The 20097-nt window shown below is 35.6% G+C and overlaps 1 protein-coding gene across 2 annotated transcripts in view; it reads left to right on the forward strand.

Moving 5' to 3' along the window:
• LSAMP (limbic system associated membrane protein) overlaps positions 1-20097 on the forward strand; it is a gene marked incomplete at both ends in the record, with an annotated part of 501998 nt that overhangs the window by 464089 nt on the left and 17812 nt on the right. Inside the window, one exon of one of the 2 annotated variants that reach the window (XM_081327926.1) lies at positions 6182-6217. The exons of the other annotated variant lie outside the window; for it this stretch is intronic. Coding sequence (XP_081184052.1) covers positions 6182-6217 — 36 coding nt within the window. The remainder of the gene's footprint in view (positions 1-6181; positions 6218-20097) is intronic. 2 annotated transcript variants of the gene reach the window in all.

A 20097-nucleotide genomic window follows, 5' to 3' on the forward strand; every position in this document is an offset into this window, starting at 1 on the left:
ATGCTTGGCAACTGGTTCATATCAGTAATGATTTCAGTGTCCTGAGATCATATGATCATATTTTGTGACTTTCCGACAAGTAAAGTTAATTGGGAAGCCGGATTTGCTTAACAACCATGTTACTAACTTAGCAACTGCAGTGATTCACTTAACAAGAAAGGTCATAAAATTGAAACTTTGGACTCAATCTTGGTCGCAAGTCAAGGACTACCTGTATTATGCTTCAAAAAGAAGCAAGAAATAGGCAGGTTTAAATTGTTTGGGAATTAAATAAGAATGTTCTGATTTTAATGTGCAAAGAAGAAATAAGGAAAAGCCCATTTGAAAACACCCATCAAAAGCACATCCAGGGACAAGCTAGGAAAATAAATTGAGTCCTTCTCTTTTTAATAGTTTTCTTTTCTGAAATTAATGCATCAAAAGGATTGTCTCTAACTAGAGCCCAAAGAGGACACTTTCTTTAAAGAACTTCTGTCTCCTTGGGAGGCATTGATCATTAAGAAGTGATATTACTGTATATCATCCCTGTTGTCTGATAGCTTCTAAAAACTGATTTATCAATTTGCATTTATTTGGTGTCATGAACGTCTAAAAGTGCACATGAATAGCAGAACATTCTTATTTAATTCTAAAATAATTTAAAATCATCAAACCTATGCAGATAATAGCAGGGGTAAATCCTAGTAAGGATAAAGTATATTTCAGGTTTCTGCCTTCATTTAAATTTTGATTCTCAAAACCATCTGAAGAAAAAATAAAATTCAGATTGGGATAAGTCCTAGAACCTACAGTATATATGTTTTCAATGCAATGTCTGTAAGAAAACTATTCTATTGTGAGAGAAGAAGCAGGATATATTCCTGTCCCTCTCTGTACCCTTATCATTTAACATTATCTTAACACACATATAGGCCCAATGCCTTAGTATGACTTTCTAAAATTTGTTGTAAGGTAGGGAAAATGTAGAGTTATTTCTTCAATGAAAATGAATTAAATTTAAAAAAAAGAGATCCCAAGATACTGGCTGTCTGAATTGTGCAAATTGAGCAGACTTAGAACTATCTCAGCATTTTGAAAAAATGAAAATGCGGTGTTTCTATGCATATATACATGTGCTAAAAGGAGCACAATTTATCACCCTCCAGCTTTGTAGAAACATCAAAATAAATCCTGGTGCTTACTTTGTAGCCAGAAGGGGAAAAATGCATTACACAAAGCAGCTGTTACCAATTGGGGAGCCATTTACTAACTTTAACTATGCAGGAGGCTGAATTATTGTTTCAGAAGATATGAAGGAGTGGTATCCTTAAGTTGCTGTACAATCCCATGACTATTTTAAAAATGAGATGTGTTGCTATGTTTATACTGTTATATGTTCCAAGGCATCATTTCAGAACTAAATCTAACATTTCTAATATTAAGTCAGAAAGAGGACAAACTATGTATCCATCACACACAGTACATACCTGTCAATATTATTCCCTTTTCTATAAAGTAACATTTTGCAAAGTTCAGAAGAAACATTAGAAGTTTTAGGCAACTTGGAAATAGAAAAATATTCTAGTTTACACTAACTGTTCAACCTTCTTCTCCATATCTATTGTGAGAAATCTGCTCATTTAAAATAGTAACCAACTGGAGATAGATGAAGTAAAGTAACCTACAAATCATCCATTCTTCCGTCACATCCATTTATCACTTCATGTATTGCCTTTTTGCTTTTAGCAAAAGATTGTCAGCTCATATTTTGAGGAACTCATCAATTTCTTCCATCTATTATTTTCTTGGTCTTCTTCCTCTTAACCCATTCACTCTTCTTTCTTACATTTGTTTTTTTTTTTCAATTTTTGCTCAGTGTATGACCAAACGATTTCAACATATTTATTTTTTAGATTTTTTGTATTATGCACTCAGTTATGCAGTATTTTCAGATTTCTTCATCCAAAGATTTCTAATAGCTAAAAATAGTTAATAAACAATTTCTAAATATGATTACAAAATGAAGCATGCAGATATAGTGTTCTTTTAAGGCAGACATGTCAAACTCAAGGTCCAGATGTGGCCCATGATGTGTTTAGATCTGGCCTGCAAGCAGACTAGTAGGAGGAGGTGATTGAGTATGTAGCAGGGGACATGAGCTGAAGTGGTGGCAGAATCAGCTGGAACTCCAGTGTTGCTGGGGCTCTGCTGAGGTCCCAGGATTGGCACGCATGGCTCCAGGTGATCATGGTTCCAACAGCCTTCGGGGTGGGGGGGTGTCCGGCAGCTTTATGCAGTCTTTAGGGAAAGAGTCATCTGAAGCTGCAGGGCTGCCAGTGCTTGGCCAGGATCCCAAAATCAATGCATGCAGCTCCAGCTGATGAGCGCTGCATGAAAAGGCCAGCTGGCAGTGAGTGAATGCATGTGGGAGGAAAGGATATAAAAGGAGGGGTTTTGGCAGGAAGGAGGAAGAGTGAGGGGAGAGAGAAGGAGATAGGGAGGAGAGGAGAAATGTTGGTGGGGCAAGCCTGAGGGAGAGAAAGGGTAGGATAGGAGAGGCTTCTGTGGGGCAAGCCTGAGGGAGAGACTGTGAGTGAAAGGGAAGCAAGCAGAGGAATCAACAAAGGAGCAGAAGCTGTGGAAGAAAAGCCCAGCAGGCAGTGCAAGAGAGAGAGAGGAAAAAGAGAGAAGAAGAAAGGCTGATCAGCTACCTGAATACCATCCCAATACATGACCCGCCTGCTGGAAAAACACTGTCTACCACCCCTGCTGGCCCTTTGAGGGCAACCATAATGCTGATGTGGTTCTCAATGAAATTGAGTTTGACGCCTGTTTTAAGGCATCAACTCTGATTTGAGCAAGATGGCTATTTCCTCCTCTTCGGTGTCAGCTGTCCCCAGTAAATCAGACAGGAAACACAATTAGATGGATGAATTCTATTTTATTGTAAAGCTAAATTAAGTTTGAAGGTACAGATTTCCCAATGCCACTTTAACTACATCATCAATTAGGGTAAAGTCCTTCCTATGTTTCTTTCTCTGACTATTAAGCCACTGGGGACACCTCCCTCTCTTGTCTGACTGTTTCCTAGATAGCATTTCTATCATTCATCCCCTATTGTCATTCACGTATTACATTACAACCAGTGTTCAGAACTAACTGGAGACTGCTGCCTTGCAGTCTCTTTGTGAGGGGCAATTCTCTGGAGTACTTGCAGGTGATCTTCTATCTTTCTTTGTCTGGAGAGGTTCTATGAGCCAGTTTATTCATCAGCTCTTTGTTCTTCGCCATAGTCATTGTCTCTATTTTTCATCTTCAAACTTCCATTCTTTCCTCTCAAAATGAGCATCCCTTCATTCCTGAGCCTGTCACTTGACCATACTGCACACATTTCTAAGCTGTTTTCAGTTTATTTTTTCTAAACACGTTCAACCAACACTTTCATATAATAAGTTAGGTAAAAAGAATGCTGTTAAAACAGACTTTCTAATTTCTTTTAATAACTAAAAACAATCTATAACTTCCCTGAATTTTCACGTCATGCTTGCCTCGAGCATTTTTCCCAGAGGTATAGTGTCACACAGAGTAGCAAAATAAGTTAGAATCATTAGGGCAGTGCTAAAATGGAATAGGAAAGGTGTCCTGCAGCAGGCAGCAGAAAAGAAATGTAGTTTTTCACAAAGCAAGGCAGTAATGAGGCCAGAATGCTTTAGAATAACCACTTGTGAAGAAGTGACTTGCCAACTGTGTGAGAAAAAAGCAAATAGACTTATGTTATTTAAACACACTAAATAACAAGAAAATCTTATCACTGCAGCTGACTGTTTTCCCTTAACAATAAGCCCCCATGGCTCCATAAACACTAGCTTTCAGTCTAGCTGTGTATTTTCCAGGCAAAAAGGCAATATCTTCTTGCACCTGCTGAGTGGTAAAACACTCACATCAAGGCAGTTAGTGTAGGGAAATCTGTCATTATTCCCAGGTATGTACTTGACCTTCTGTTTCCTGATTTGTTTATGGACTTTCCAGCAAGTCCGGTTGTAATAATACAGAGTGCTCTACCTAAGAAGTATTGAATTGCCATTGGGTGTTGAGCAGGTTTATAAGTAAATAATAACTGGTTAGCCTCTTAAAAGTCCTGTGGGAAGCTCTGACATATCTTTACAAGCAATTCTCCTTCTTTCCTGGAGTTTACAAATTCTAGCTACAGCTATAGCCTACATATTTCATACAAGTACATAATATGACTGGTAAGGTATAGAGGAGAATTTAATGAGTTTCAAAACTTTCTGTTATAATGAGTTAAACTTATATCTTTCCAAATTTCTGTTTACTCTTGCCACTGCCCCACCCTACTCATTATCTTAACCAACACTTACCTCATAGCGGAACATAAAAACAATCTTGATGGATCAGACCAGTTTTGTTTTAGTACAGTGTTACATTTTCTACAGGGGCAAAGTATGCATATTGAAAACCCCTGTGAGAAAGCATATGGATTATGGCTCTCTTCCTAGCTGTTCCCAGTGATTGACAATTAGAGGTTCTGATTCTCATCCTGGAAAATGCATCTAATCACTAGGACAAGTATTGTAGCTCTTGATAGTTTTCTGGGGTCAGCAGAATGTTTAAGGAAAGCCTCTCTAGTAGATTCTTTGTTATAGATACCCCTTCATAGCACTCAGAACTGTATCATAACAATGGCCCAAGTGTCAGAAATTGGATAATCATAGGTAACCAGACCACTGGCATTATACTGTACACTCACATGCCTTGGAGAATTGTGTTTCACAAGCTTTATGACATTGGTTATACTACATTTGACTTCATCAGGAAAGGAGGCTGATGGCATTGTTCAAAAGGCACCATAAATATCTGGGGCAGCTTTGTTGCCACTAAACTTACATTTGTGAAAAGGAAGCATGTCTAAGTACATGGCAACCTTCTATTTGGTGCCTCCATATATACATAAAGGAAAAATCCCAGAATTACCAAACAACTTATCTGAAATGTTGTAGTCCAATGCATGTGGAGAGCAACAGATTGGAAAAAGCTAACTAAAACATGGAGATTAAGTGTTAAAGTCAAATTGTATTGTCCAGTAATATTATGTTGAGTGTAGTCAGCATAATGTCCGTGGGCACATACAGTTAATCTCTTTTGGAATATATACTACCTTGTCATTGCTCTGAATTCTAAATGACGTTTTTACTCTTTCTGAATATTAGTTTCCTACTTTTTTTAAGTAGAAACCCTGAATTCTATGTGATTCATAATTATGAAGAAAATCAAGCTGACTTAATTGTGCATGAATATGCTGTCTTCCCAAGAGTCATTCATGTAACTAATTCTCCAGTGGTGCTTTTATAAAATTCTTTCTTCATGCAAAAAGAAACAAAGGCTCCTCTCAGACAGACGTTTCTTAACTTCACGAGAAAAAAAATGCAACAGTTTCATCCTTTCGTCCTTCATAGAAAATCCATATTAAGAAGAAAGATGAAGAAATGTTGGTAAAACATGGTAGAATGGATGTTTAGGTCATGCATAACATTCTTGAGACTGAATAATTGGTCAATGAAGGCCTCATCTAGGAACTCTCAAAATGGTAACTTGGTCAAATGGGCCAAAGCTAGTTAGATAGTGCTGTAACATTGTTAATGAATATAACAATGAATGAATATACAGTCAAAATACTGTTGATTATATCTGAGAATCTGTTACATAAAAGACTTCTGACAGAGAGACAAAAATATAATGACAAAAACAGACATATCATGAAAATCAATTTTCACAATGGAAAATTTTCTCATAATTTCTTCAACCCTGGCATATGCATGGAGTGGAGTAATGTATAAAGGATGTCTTTAGTAATTACCTTTCAGCAATGTCACAATATACATTAGCGGTATCAATTCCACTACAGTTACAAAATTAGGATGTTTATAAAATGACTTAATTAATGAGATCATGGTCTCTTAACTCTCTTTGCTTACTGTATATTGTAATGTGTTTTGTGTCATCTTTAAATGAGCTTCATTCCAGTGTTTGGTGTCACACATTTAGATCTTTGGCGTAGAAGAAGTGTTCTTTTGAGTCAAACCAATTTCAGTCTGGAAGCTCTTCAGGTTTATAACTGCTGCTTGTTGCATTTGGAAAGTGCATATTGCTTATTGTTTTGTTTTGTTGTTTTCTCATTTCTTAGAGAAAATATTACCCACATTCCCCAATATTTTTCCAGGTCAGTATATGTTTTATGTCACATAGCTTTTGAGCTGGGTCATTCTCCATCAATTGAACAAGTAGTATGTAAGATAAGGTAGTTAAATATTGCTTACAATTTCAGAATACAATTCATCCTGACTACATCTCCACTAGTTTCCCTCCTTATTTATTCACTCTGTAGTTAATAAACTAAATCAGTTCTCAAGCTATGAATAATTTAAATTTAAATCATTTTAAACAATTCAACTTATTCAAGATTATTTGTTAACTTTTCTCTACAAGCCAGTTAGTATAGTACACAGCTCTCTATTGTATGGCAGCTGATAGAAGAGTATCGACTCAGAACACTATGGATGATACATAGGATTGAGAATATTAACTTTTTATTATTAACCTATATTAAATTTTATCATTAAGGAAAGCAAGGATGCCACATAGGAGATTGCTAAACTAATCCTCTACCTAATATATAAAGGTAGTTTTTGACTGGGAGATGGGCAGTTAAGATTGCTAAATAATAAATTAATGTACTTGCTACCTAAAACCTTTTGTTTGCCCATATAATAATAATAATAATAATAATAATAATAATAATAATAATAATAATAATAATAAGTTGGAAGGGACCTTGGAGGTCATCTAGTCCAACCCCCTGCTCAGGCAGGAAACCCTATACCATTTCAGGCAAATGACTGTCCAGTCTCTTCTTAAAAACCTCCAGTGTTGGAGCATTCACCACCTCTGGAGGCAGGTTGTTCCACTGGTTAATTGTTCTAACTGTCAGGAAGTTTCTCCTTAGTTCTAGGTTGCTTCTCTCCTTGACTAGTTTCCATCCGTTGCTTCTTGTCCTGCTTTCAGGTGCTTTGGAGAATAGCTTGACTCCCTCTTCTTTGTGGCAGCCCTTGAGATATTGGAACACTGCTATCATGTTACCGCTAGTCCTTCTCTTCATTAAACTACACATACCCAATTCCAGCAACCGTTCCCTATATGTTTTAGCCTCCAATCCCCCAATCATCTAATCATTTTATTTCATGATAACTGCTTTTCACCACCACCAAAGAAAAAAAAAAGAAAAAGAATAGGGAGGGAACAAAAGGATTTTAGCAAATTAATTCTTAACCATATAGTAGTCTTTTTTAATTGAATATTGGGCTTCTGACAATAATAGCCAAGGCCAATAGACATTATTTTCTCACAGTTCTAAATAATTTTCGAACTCTGCTATTCTGGCTCCTAGTGAGGATTGGATACCATGAAAGAAATGGATGTTAGATGTACAGTAATCAAAAAGACTTATACAGATTTTACAAGCGACCTTGGCATGTTGCCCAGAAATAAGCTATATTGAATACCATATAATTTTAAATAAATACAGTATGCATGGTATTGTCCCAGCAATATTTTGGACTTTTGTTTTATTTTCAGATTAAGCTTAAGCTTACATGTTCACTCAAGATCAGACAATGGGTCTATTTTTTCAGCATTTGTTTCACAATTGCTCCATTGACTTAAAGGGAAGCTCTTTCAAATGTCTAGAATGTGGATAAAGCTATTGGCTAAAACTGGGTAAGGAAAAAAAAGTAATACAAAAATGCAATTAAAAGGTACACAGAGGCAAAGTAAGAGGCAATTAAATTAAACCTACTCTAGTTATATACAAACAACATTAAGAAAAGAAATAATATAAGCCATTGGGAAACTACCCTTGGAAAAATAAATCAATTAAATGTGATTATCGTAGGAAGCAAAAAGGTAAATATACTCAGAAGCAGTTTTAAAAACTAAAAACTATTTGGGATTTAGGTTTAGCTTCTCTGAATTATTTACAGTTTGGTTTTATGGATGAAAAAAACCTTTATACTATATCTATTTTTCTGTGTAAACACATCAAAATGGGTTCCAGATTACAGTATAAAAATATAACTAACAATGCAGTGAAAGTATTCAAGACTATCAAACAGACAATAAAACAGTGGATCTAAATAATATTGAATTTAACCTTTTACGATACCTTGTTGAAATAATGTTCTCAGAACACACTGAAAGATGAAAATTAAGAGAAGAAGGACAGTAATTTAAATTGGAAAAGCATTTTTAAATTTAAGTACCACCAGTGAGGAAAGCCCTCTCAATTATATATTAGCCAGACTGGTTTCCTATATTAATGGGGCAGAGAAGATAAATCCCTAAAATGTGCCTTAAAATTCAGAGCATTAATACAAATAATCAATTTTGGTGATTTAAAAAAATAGAAAACACTAAAATTTTAATAGTGGCATTTCAAGAAACTGAATTGTACTTAACTTCTCTTTAAATAGAACTTGATTATAACTAATTACATTACAATAATAAACATAGTAATAAAAATAAAATATATTGGTATGTATAGAACCTACTTCTGAATAAATACATTCAGAATTGTACTATATCCTGTGAAGATTGTAGTATGCTGTATTGAACTGATTGGAACATAGCCCTCTCCACAAGACAAGATCAGAACGTTTTTAGCTGAGAACTCATGCCCTAACTATAAAAGAGAAAAATATGTCTTATTTATATTAAATTATACAGAGATTCTCTGTTCTAGCCTTCAAGAGAATATGAATTAGTCAGGGTATATGTTTCATTCCTTAGGCTTAACAGTTTAAATCTTTTTTTTTGGGGGGGGGGGTAGTGTTTTGTTTTGATTGCTGTTGATTGCTGTTCTGTATTATATATTTAATATGGCAGCATATAGTCCACATCTGAGTTAATGTTAAATTTCCCTTGACTTTAAATTGCATTAGCTACATCTCAACATGTCTCCAGTGTATCCAGAATTACTATTATGATCTTAATTCAACAAATCTATAATTTTAATACATAAGCCTTATTTTTCCACTAAATGTTCTCAGCAGTTGCTTTGCATGGGCAGTTAGCATACATATTTGTGCTTTACTGTTTGCCCTATCTCTGCAATTTACCCTTGGGAGAACCTCAGGGAAAATATTAAATTACATATTAAAATGTGTAATTATTGCTAAAAGATAATTATTATTTTAGAAGTCATCATTGTCTGTGATGACCACAAGTGCTGTTAAACATACCAGCAACATTGCGTTCTCTGGCTCCCAGCCTTGCCTATGGAAAGCTGGCTTACAATCTAATAGGTTTTTTTTGAAAAGGTGTTTCTCTTCAGAATTTCTGTAATTCCACTTCAGTTTTTAAAATGAAATCTTGAAGAAATGTATTTACTGAATCTTTAAGATTACCTAACCATCATGATAGTTTAAGTGGTGTATGTAGAGGGTAAAAACACAATATCACAACAAAAGAACTTCCCAGGATATATTAAAAGAAATTAGGAAGTCATGTAACCCAGTGGGTTACAAATTAGACTTTAGAAAATCATGTAATCCAATGGGTTACAAATCAGCCCAGCCATTACCTATTGGAAGAGCCAGCTTCTTTAAAGACAGCAGAGTCAGGACTGCATTAACTTTACAGGGAATGGCATGGCAGAGAGCAGAAGCATCAAAAGAGAAAACAAGTTTCCCAAACCTCTAAGATGGCATTTCTTCATTGAGGGGTCCCCAAGTATGCTGCCTCATCTGATTTTATAGAATGGAAAAATACAAATGGAGAAAACCTGTTTTGAAAATAACCAGGCCTGAAGGTATGAAAGGCTTTACAGATGGTAATCAATGCCTTGAATTGCACCTGGAAGACAATTGATAACTACTACAACTCTTAAAGCACAGGTTTTACGCAGACATACTGAGGTGCTCCGATAACTACTCATAGCACATTCCAGGAGACATAAACATAAAGATCTCTGTGGTTGAAATCCATCACAATAAACACTGCACTATACAGAAGTGGCTTTAATAAGCATTCGATAACTCCACTGTAAACAGTCAAATACTGTTTTGCTTATTAGATGTTCAGTGAATAAAATCTTATGGCTTGCCTGAAAGTTCCATGTTCACCTGGGAGTTTATCCACTCTATAGACAAATTCAAAGATTCCCAAAGTATTTAATTGCTACTGCTTTGCATTTTAAACTTCAAATTAACTATCTTCAATTTTTTATATCTACCAATATATTGCTCCTTTCATTTTCTCTAAAGACAGAAGCAGGAGAACTGTGGCATTAAACTGAAAAAAAAAGATAATCATCCACTGCTTTTATGCTCTTGAATGAGACGTATAAATGCATCTAAATACATGAGATTGGGGTAGGGAGCATAACAGTAACTATTTTGTGAAGCATTCACTGATTGGAGAATGACCCTGCCTTGACAATAGCTAGTTGTAGCTAGTTACTTTCTTAGATATAGTTGCTGTAGCTTATACTAATACTTTCATTCTGAAGGTGAGATGGACGAAAGTTGACAATCTGAGTACAACTGATTTCCTTTATAATGTTTTTTGTTCTCAAAGAGAGTTCCAAGTGTTCAAGATGTTAAAGCACTAAAGATAGCCTTACAAAAAAAAAACATGTTTTATTACAATCATTGAAAGAGACACCACTTATTGGCTTTGTATCTTTAAAAAAATGTCATCGCTAGCCATGCTGTTTAGAGGATTTAAAGCAGGGCTTTTCAACCTTTTCACCCATTGTACCACTTTTAGGATATGGCAACATCCGAGTACCACCAGTCGCCTAGCAAGGTTTCAAAAACGTGATGACCAAAAAAATAAGAGGAAAAAAGTGAAGTACAGGTTGTCCTTGACTTACAACAGTTCACTTAATGACTGTTTGAAGTTACAATGGCACTGAAAAAAGTGCTCCTCAAGCCACAGCCGAGCAAGATACCTGCCTGCCCACCTGGAGGAGCTCTTCCTCCTGTCCGAGGTTTTCATTGTTGTGAGCATTTCTGTTGAGGATTGGCAGTGGGGGTGGGGTGGGGTGTTTGGTTTTTATTCCCCCCGTCTTCTGGGTGGTTGCAGCAGGTTTTGGTCACTTCACATGACCCTCGGACACTGTGACCATCATAAATATGAATCAGTTGCCAAGCATCTGAATGTAAATCACAAGACCCTGGAGATGCTGCAACATTCCAGCTGATCGGCGCCTCTTCTGGGCTCAGCAGAAGCACTGGGATCAGCGCCGAGCTCCAGCTGGAGACTGGCACTGATCCTGGTGCTTCCACTGAGCCCTGACAGCCCCGAAGAAGCGCTGATTCTGGCACTTCCGCTGAGCCCTGACAGCCCTGCAGCTCCAGCCGTCTCTCGCTCAGGCTTGTGCGGTGCTGCCACCAGTTCAGCTCATTCCCCTCCCCTGCTACCACTTTTCTAGGATGGTCACATACCACCTGCCAGGTGCCAATGTACCACAGGTGGTACCCATACCACTGGTTGAAAAGTCCTGATTTAAAGGATGGCTATGCCCAAGTCTGGAAAACATAGTGTACAAGTAGTCCTCGACGTATGACCACAGCCGAACCCAGAATTTTGGTTATAAGTCATTGCAGTTGTACGTTGAGTCACCACATGACTGACTCAGTTTCACAACTGATTTTATGACCACAGAGCCTGAAAGTCTATCTCTTAGTCAACTGTTCTTGTTTCCTACTTTCCTTTGAGTTTCTCTTTGCGTCACAGATCCAGTTCCAAATATTTTAATCTGAAATTTAAAGATAGAGAAATAGGAGAGTAAGGAAAAAGACAGTCATTTTTTATTCCTTTGATTTTAAAAAAAACACAAAATCTCTCCGACAGTAGTAGCCAAAAGACAGTAACTTTACTAGATGTAATTTCCACACATCAAAAACCATCAAGGAATTGTCCTAAAAAAGTGGCTCCACCTTTTGTTGTCTTGTAGGTCATTCACCAATTCAAGATATTAATGCCATTTTTAAAGTACTGGTTTTACCTTCAGAACTCAGGCTCTGGCTAAGCATGCTGGTGAAATACTTGCCATTCAGCACCTGTTTTATAAATGATAAATCATGTTGCACATGGCTGGGTTTGCATGATTAATACCATTGCCTGAGTGTGCTAACAACAACAGAAACAGCAATAGAAAATTGTCCATTCCAAGCAAATTGGTGTTCTACAAAAGCAGAGAATGGGATCCAATGAAATTTCAATGAGAAGTGGGGAAAACATTCAACTATTATCCATCTTTCTCTATTTATTGAAAGTATTTCCGCACTTTTGAAGCTAAACCATGAGGACAGCTGCCTGATCAGGCTACAAAAATGTGGCTTACCACTAGATGTAGGCAAGAATTTGAGATACGTTTTGTATCTTTGACTGCTAACAATTATTTGGAATGTTAAAACTCAGTTAAGATATCCCTATTCATAAGAGTGAATATCTATTACATAAGAAATACAAGGTTTCTTGTGTTTTACAGATGGCATCTTACACCAGTGAGATTAGTGAAAATGTGCAAAAATACATCAAAGGCTATTGCTAAGCGCATTGAGTTGTGCTTTAGATTGTAAGCCGCCCTGAGTCTTCGGAGAAGGGCGGGATATAAATGGGATTAAAAAAAATAAGTATTGTAAATGTAAACAAAAACCAGATACTTATGATCATATCTGGTGGACATGCCCTAAAGCTAAAAGGTTTTGGTCAAAAATACACATATGTTGGAAAAAATGACTAAAAAACCTATAGATTTCAAGCCAGAACTGTTTCTGTTAAGCATAATAGGAGGAAACTATGAGAAAGATTGTATATACTTAATTTTACATGTATTAACTGCAGCAAGAATTGTCTTTGCCCAAGATTGGAAAAATGAAAACTTACCAACGGAAGAAGAATTAATTAAGAAAATATTAGACTGTGCAGAAATGGACAGATTGACATTAAAGATAAAAGAGAAAGAAGGCTCAGTGTACTTTAGAACATGGGATAATTTTTACCAATGGCTAGAAAAGCGAGTTAGAGAGAAAGGAACATGATATGTACTATGTAACACTGAATATATACTAGTAAGAAAAAGACTATTGAGCGATTAACTAACATATTGATTATGATAATATAGAAATTAACTCTTACTTATTGTTTTTATACAAGAACCCAGACAATATGCTCTTTGCTAAATATTAAGAATTTTATTTAAAAAAATCCCAGCCCTAATCCTAATCCTAACCTTAACCGTAACCGTAACCCTACAAAAATAATAAAATATTTACAAAAAAAGAAATACAAGGTTTCTGCCAGAATTATTGTTCAGCATAAGGTTCCTCTTTTGCACTATATGATCAATGGTTCAGCCTATTGTATACCTACATGCTAGAATTTCTTGGTTTTTAGAATTGATAGCTAATGATAGATAGTCATCACAACATTCAAGGTAAGTTGTACTATGTATTATTAAGAAGGACAAATGTGACATGGACACTATTTTTTCTAGCATCTGTGTCACTTATAATGTATAATGCCACCTGCAGATTCAAAGATTGATAGGTAGAGAAGGATATTGTGTGATTTCATATTGGCTGAAGGAAACCCAACATGGTTTCTCTATATCTAGCTTTAGAACATGTGTGAAGAACAGATTGTATTTTAGGTCATATTTATGCAAATGTATTGAAAATTCAAAAGAGTTCACAAACTGTTGAGCACCATTGTATGATATATATTATATAGCTAAGAATAACTGTGCCTATTCAATTTTAGCAACAGCATTACCAACAAGTGCCATAAACCTAATTGGAATCATAAATTTGTGATTGGTTCAAAAGTTACATATCATAAGAAGAATGAAGATTATTTTGGTTATTTATGAAACTATAGCAGCAAGTGAAGCTACAGTTAACAATGAATACCAGTGATAAATGTGATTGCAGCTGAAATAAAGAGGAAGGGCTCAATATGACTTTGCTTTTTATAGGATAACAGATCAGAAAAAACAACAACCAAGAATTTGTGGCATCTTTAGGACAGACACATTTATTGTGACATAAGCTTATGTACTTTCTGGAGATTATTATATATTCTGAAGTGATACAGGTCATTGGTTTGCCCTTGGAGGAATTTATAAAGTAGTCTCAACACTACTTATAAATGCCCTTTCTGTCAGGAAAGAACTACAATGCAAGTTGAATTTGTAGAACAAACACTTCTTAAAGTTCTAATGGGCTCTTAATAAAAGAGAAAGCTGTGCCCAGGACAAAATTCTTCCCCCCAAAAATATTAAAGAATGCCACTGATAACCACCTAACTATAGGAGATACAGGAGCAATCTCAAAAAGATGATGAAGAGTGAAGCATATCATCAAATAACTAATTTATAGAAATCTATTGTACTCTTTGAGAGATACACTAAGTCTCAATGTAACTTTCCTCAACTTGGTGCCTTTCAGGTGTGGTGGATCTGCTATTCCCAGAATTCAAAGCCAACATGCTGGACTGGAATTTAAGGAAATAGCACATCAGTACATTAGAAGATGGCTGATTGGAGAAACCAAGAGTAATAGATCACTGTGTTTTCAGTGGTTTATCATAAGAATTGGAGAATTGGAAGGGGCCATTTAGGGCATTGATTCTAACTCCTACTCTGAGCAGGAAACCACGTACAAACAGATAGTCTAATTGTATATATTACCAGAATAATTCCACTATGCTATCCTGTGACAATGCTATCCTGTGACAATGGCTGCCTCTGTGAAATAACTATGCAAAAAAGTATGCATTCTGAATTTGGTTAAAATAGTGGAGTGTTGTTGTTTTTTGTTTTTTGTTTTAAAAAGAATCCAAAACTACCTAATTGCACTATGGAATTAAAATTATGGATCTGAACCCTTGCCCTCTTCTCTCTTGTTAGGAAAATATATAATTTTTTAAGCCCTGCTCAGAGGTTTATGTGTTAGGAGACATATTTACAAACTGCATGCCTGTATGTTCCAGCTTCACATTATTAGACTATTGCACATTCAGGACTAGATCTAAAGTGAGATTTAAGTGTGTTTAGCCCTTCTACTTAAAAAAAACACAAAACCCTCCAGTGATTCTCTACTGAACATGCTTTTAGTTTCTTTGAGATCAGTGAGCATCCAAAGGGTTTTGAATCTAACAGTTTCACTTGGAAATCCTCAGAAAGTTCCATTGTTTTCTTCAAATATTTCTTTCAGTGAAACAATGGATGTTAGATCGTGAAAATGTTACATTTGTATAGATTGATTCGAAGAATTTAAGGAACACTTTCAGGTTTTTCAGAGATGCCTTTCCCCAGCACTCATCCATTCAATGGATGAATGAGCACGATAGAACTTCTTGGGTATTATTCCTAATCTTTTTGCCAGCAGAATCTTTATCCTATGAAATTGTTATTATTATGGTTGGTTGCACAGGCAGCCGAATACTTAAGCTGGATTTGGCATTTTTATCCACCTATTGATTCTTTCCAAGGACCCAGGTTAGGCAAATATTCTGTTTAATAATATTAGAGGTATCATCACAGAATGTAAGCTTTTCCAAGTAAAGCTGCCTTTTGCAATGGACTGCTTATGATTGTCTCAATGTCCTGGTGTTCAGGTGGTAATCCAGATGTTTTGGAATTGCACTCAAGATGCCTGTACTATTTTTGCCTTCTTTTTGCTATAGTCTTTCTACTTCTATTTCCAGATATTTGCATTTTGTTATTTTCTCCAGTTCTTTCTCTTCTATTCTGCAGTCTACAGGTATTGAAATATTTACTATCCAGACTTTTTGACAGTTTTGACAATTGTTAAATCTGGGGTATTATGTAGCAGGTGCCTGTCTGTTTGAATTCTATAAATTCCAGAGCACTTTAACTTGTTCGTTTTCTATAACTTTTTCTGTTTTATGATCCCAACGGTTTTTGCTTGCAAGCAAATAATATTTCTTGCAGTTCTTCCAATGCACCATTGTCACTACTTTGTCACGCCATTGCTTGTCAGTCTGTGTAATCTTCTTGCAGTAACTTACTGTGTGGTCCACTATTTCTTATGTTTCTTTGCAGAGAAAACATTAGCTGCCAGTCACCGTCTTCCCCATTCTGTCTTTATTCCTATTTGTTCTTAAAGGTTTGTCTTGTGCAGTCAGAATTAGCCCATTTGTCTCTTTCTTCAACTTTTCTGCTATTAGATATTGTTATTAGGTCTTGTTATTATTTGCTTTGCCTGCCATTTTTTTAATGTACTGGCCATGTAATAATTTGTCTTGCCATGTCTTTTTTCTGTTCTTCATTTGGTCTTTCTTGTAGGCCAATTTGGTCTCTATGGTACTCAGCCTTCATGATATACTAGCTTCAGTGCTTCTTATTTACTGTCCTTCAGATATTCTTCCAATGCCCTTCTTTCTTCTTCTACCATCTGATGTACTTGCAACATTTCACACCCACCTATTTTCCTTGGTAAATAGATTCTGTCAATGGTGCTGCCAAGATGAAGGACATGATTCATTATCATTATTTTTCTGGTCTTCTTATCCAGACCTTTAGTTCTGCCTGAGTCCAGTCCACTATTCCAACTGGGTAACTAATTATTGGAATTAATCAGCTGTTAATTGCCTTGATGGTATTTCTGCTACTGAGCTTAGACTTTAAGATTTCTTCACTCTCTTGATGTATCCACTCTTTTTTCTTGACTTCAGTGTGCTTGATATTGTCATCCTGAAGGATGCCCAGGTATTTGTAATGATCCTCTTCATCCAGATTCTTGATTTTATTTCCATAGACCATCTTGGTTCCTTCAGTTTTCGCTATTTTTCCTCATTTAATGGTGCGTATGACAAATTTGTCCAGCCCAAACTCCATTTCAATATATTGGCTATATATATATCGACAATGTTAGCAGAGATTCTATTTCAGGTGTTGTTATTCCATACAGCTTCAGATTGTCCATATAAAGTTGCTGCGATAGTCTGGTAGATGTTTTTGATGTTTGATAGTCAGGGTATAGTATGTGCTTAAGTACATCTCACCATATTTTTTATGGGAGAGACACTCTTCATTTGGCTCCTTAGGTGAGACCTATCCAGTTGAATGTCTGGCATAACTGTTATCTTCCTTAGGGCATATAAGAACCAAAACTACATTAAGATAGTACCTCATAATGGGTATTATTATTATTATTATTATTATTATTATTATTATTATTATTATTATTATCATCATCATCATCATCATCATCATCATCACTAATACAATACAATACAATACAATACAATACAATACAATACAATACAATACAATACAATACAATACAATACAATACAATAAATATCTAGCACAGTCAGCCAGACATTTAAACTGGATTTTAAATTTTTCTCACATTTCTCCACATTTTTATCTTATTATTATCTTATCAAGAGCCATGGTGGCACAGTGGTTAGAATGCAGGCTAACTCTGCCCACTGTCAGGACTTTGTTCCTGGCTGGCTCAAGGTTGATTCAGCCTTCCATCCTTCTGATGTCAGTAAAATGAGAACCCAAATCGTTGGGGGCATTATGCTGTAAATCACTTAAAGAGGGCTGTAAAGCACTGTGAAGCAGTATATAAGTCTAAGTGCTATTGCTGTTATTATTGGTTCATTGCATAGTCAGCCAGATGTTTATAGCCACTCACTGCCATAGATTCTGGTAGCAGTAAGTAAAAATGATCAAGTTCTAGTGTGATTTTGATCATCACAACAGGGATTAATTGCCGGGATATTTATGTTTTATTTAATATGTATATCATTTTCCTTTTATAGACAAATACAGATTAGCTTTCTTTTATTTTGGAGTTAGTTGGGAATGAATAATAATGGCTGATCCAGTTTAGTAGTTTCTATATCTGAATGTTTCTAAGACTTAATGAAACACACCACACATATTGGATATGTGATTACTTTGTGGAAAGTGATTACTTTCAAAAATGCCTAATACAGTCTAGTATTCAACAACTTCAGGAGTCATTGCAAACATTCATACTGAGCTGTCCTCTTCTTCCCCCCTCCCTCCCATCTGTGTATCAAAGTGCTTTTTTAAAAAAAGAAGACTCATGACTATTGCTATATCTTTAAATTCATATATATGCAGTAGATGTGTGAAACTGTTTTGCAGCACCATTCAGCATCTGTAATGTGGCATGATGTTATGTCTCTTACCTGAAGCTAGCCCAGTTTAAGAGTGCTGACAGGTTTTTGTGAAAATTATTGTTTATGGAAAAAAATATTGTTCTGTTATCCAGAAAATGAAGTCCAAATGGCACGATATAAATCTGCCACCTCAAGCAACAGAATTAGGTTCCCTTCCACTATATAGCAAAGAGATAGGGGTAAAAATCCCTAAGTACCAGCTGCAAATCCCTCAAGCCTTGGAACTGAGCACAGAGCCTTGGAAGAAAGAAATTAAAACTTTCAAAGTGTGACCTTGGAAATGGATTTAATAGTGTTCCTCCATTTTAAGCCTTCCTGAAAATAAAGATTTCATCTTAGGAAAGTCTAAAAGAGAATCAACAGTCTATTTAAAAAATACTTTTTTAGGTGCTGTTTATGTCAAAATCTAGTTTCTCTAAGCAAGACAGTAGGAAACTAAATACATCCCTTCATTTTTGTATTTATTCAGGTTGGATAATTTAATTATTCCGCAGTTATATCAGTTCCCAGAACATGTCAAGATTTACAGTTGCCATGTGCAGTGTGAGAGCCTCTATTCAGATCACCCATGTTTTTTATTTCCCATGCCAACAATTGCCCCCCCTCCCCCAATCACAAGGGTGATAAATTTTCTCTTACTATTTGAAAAGACACATATTCATACAAGTTCTAACCTCCTTCCTTTTCCTAGGTTATTGCAGGTAATAATAAACACAAATCAGTTTTCATGAAGAAAAGACCACCTGTGGGAAGGGAAGGGAAAAGATTGTATAAGATTTAGGAAATGGATAAAAGAAATATCTCTAAAATTTGCTTGAGGACAAATGTGACTTAACACTACCCTTTCAGAGTGGGACATACAAATAATCATAGACATATTAAATTTATAGTTTACCTTTGTTGTAGAGTGTAAGGAGGCATATATAATGCTCTGTTCTCTAGTTTTTCACACAAGTCTAGGGGTCTGAGAAAGAGAGTCTGGTTCAAACTCACCAGGATCAGATCCTAGTCCAGCACTTTAAATATCATACAACATTCATTATCCTAGTGGTAATTTTCTTCATACTAAAGTATTTAAACTACTATACTATCGCTAAAACTATTCACAATCAATCTATATTGTTAAATAATCTCCCTCGCTTTTCACAGACTGACACCTTGCAGACACACTACAATGCCCCAAACCAGACATAGCAAAATAACCTATGTTACGTATTTTACCATAGTGCAAAATATACCTTAGTGGCTGCAGTGATTTTATATAATCAAATCTTCTCAAATTTTACCATATCTGATGTGGAAAAAGCAGCTCCTGAAGTATACCAGTATATAAACAAAAATGCAGAAAGATATCACCAAAAGGAAAATAAGCACTTTTACTATAATCAGCCCAAAGCATTGCTATTATGGATTTATTTTATTGTGTATTATTTTCTAAAGAGTACTCAGCAAATGCTGGTGGCGTAAAACCAATTCAGACTTTATCAAAAAGGCTAAGAATTGTCCAGTTATCTCCGCAATAAGTATATACTTCCAAGCAAAACTGTGGTTCATAAACTGAATATTGTCAGACTGAATAATTCTAATTTTTCCATCTACTTTGACAATTTTATTGTTATAGTTCTTAATGCTCCAAACATTAAAGGGAAAATATTTCCAGTTTATTCCATAATTTCTGTATTTCCAGTTTTCTTTTTAATTATCTACTGTCACTTGATATCACTACATCTATAAATAAAACTTGCTTTCCTTCAACTATTGAGATGTCCAGAAGGTGGTGTCCTAGAAGCTGGTCTGTCTGAATTCAGATGTCCCCTAGAATATGATTATTCTGGACTACTTTCCAAATAC

The sequence above is a fragment of the Vipera berus genome, assembly GCF_964194415.1.
Source record: "Vipera berus genome assembly, chromosome: 4".
Classification (NCBI taxonomy): Eukaryota; Metazoa; Chordata; class Lepidosauria; order Squamata; family Viperidae; genus Vipera; species Vipera berus.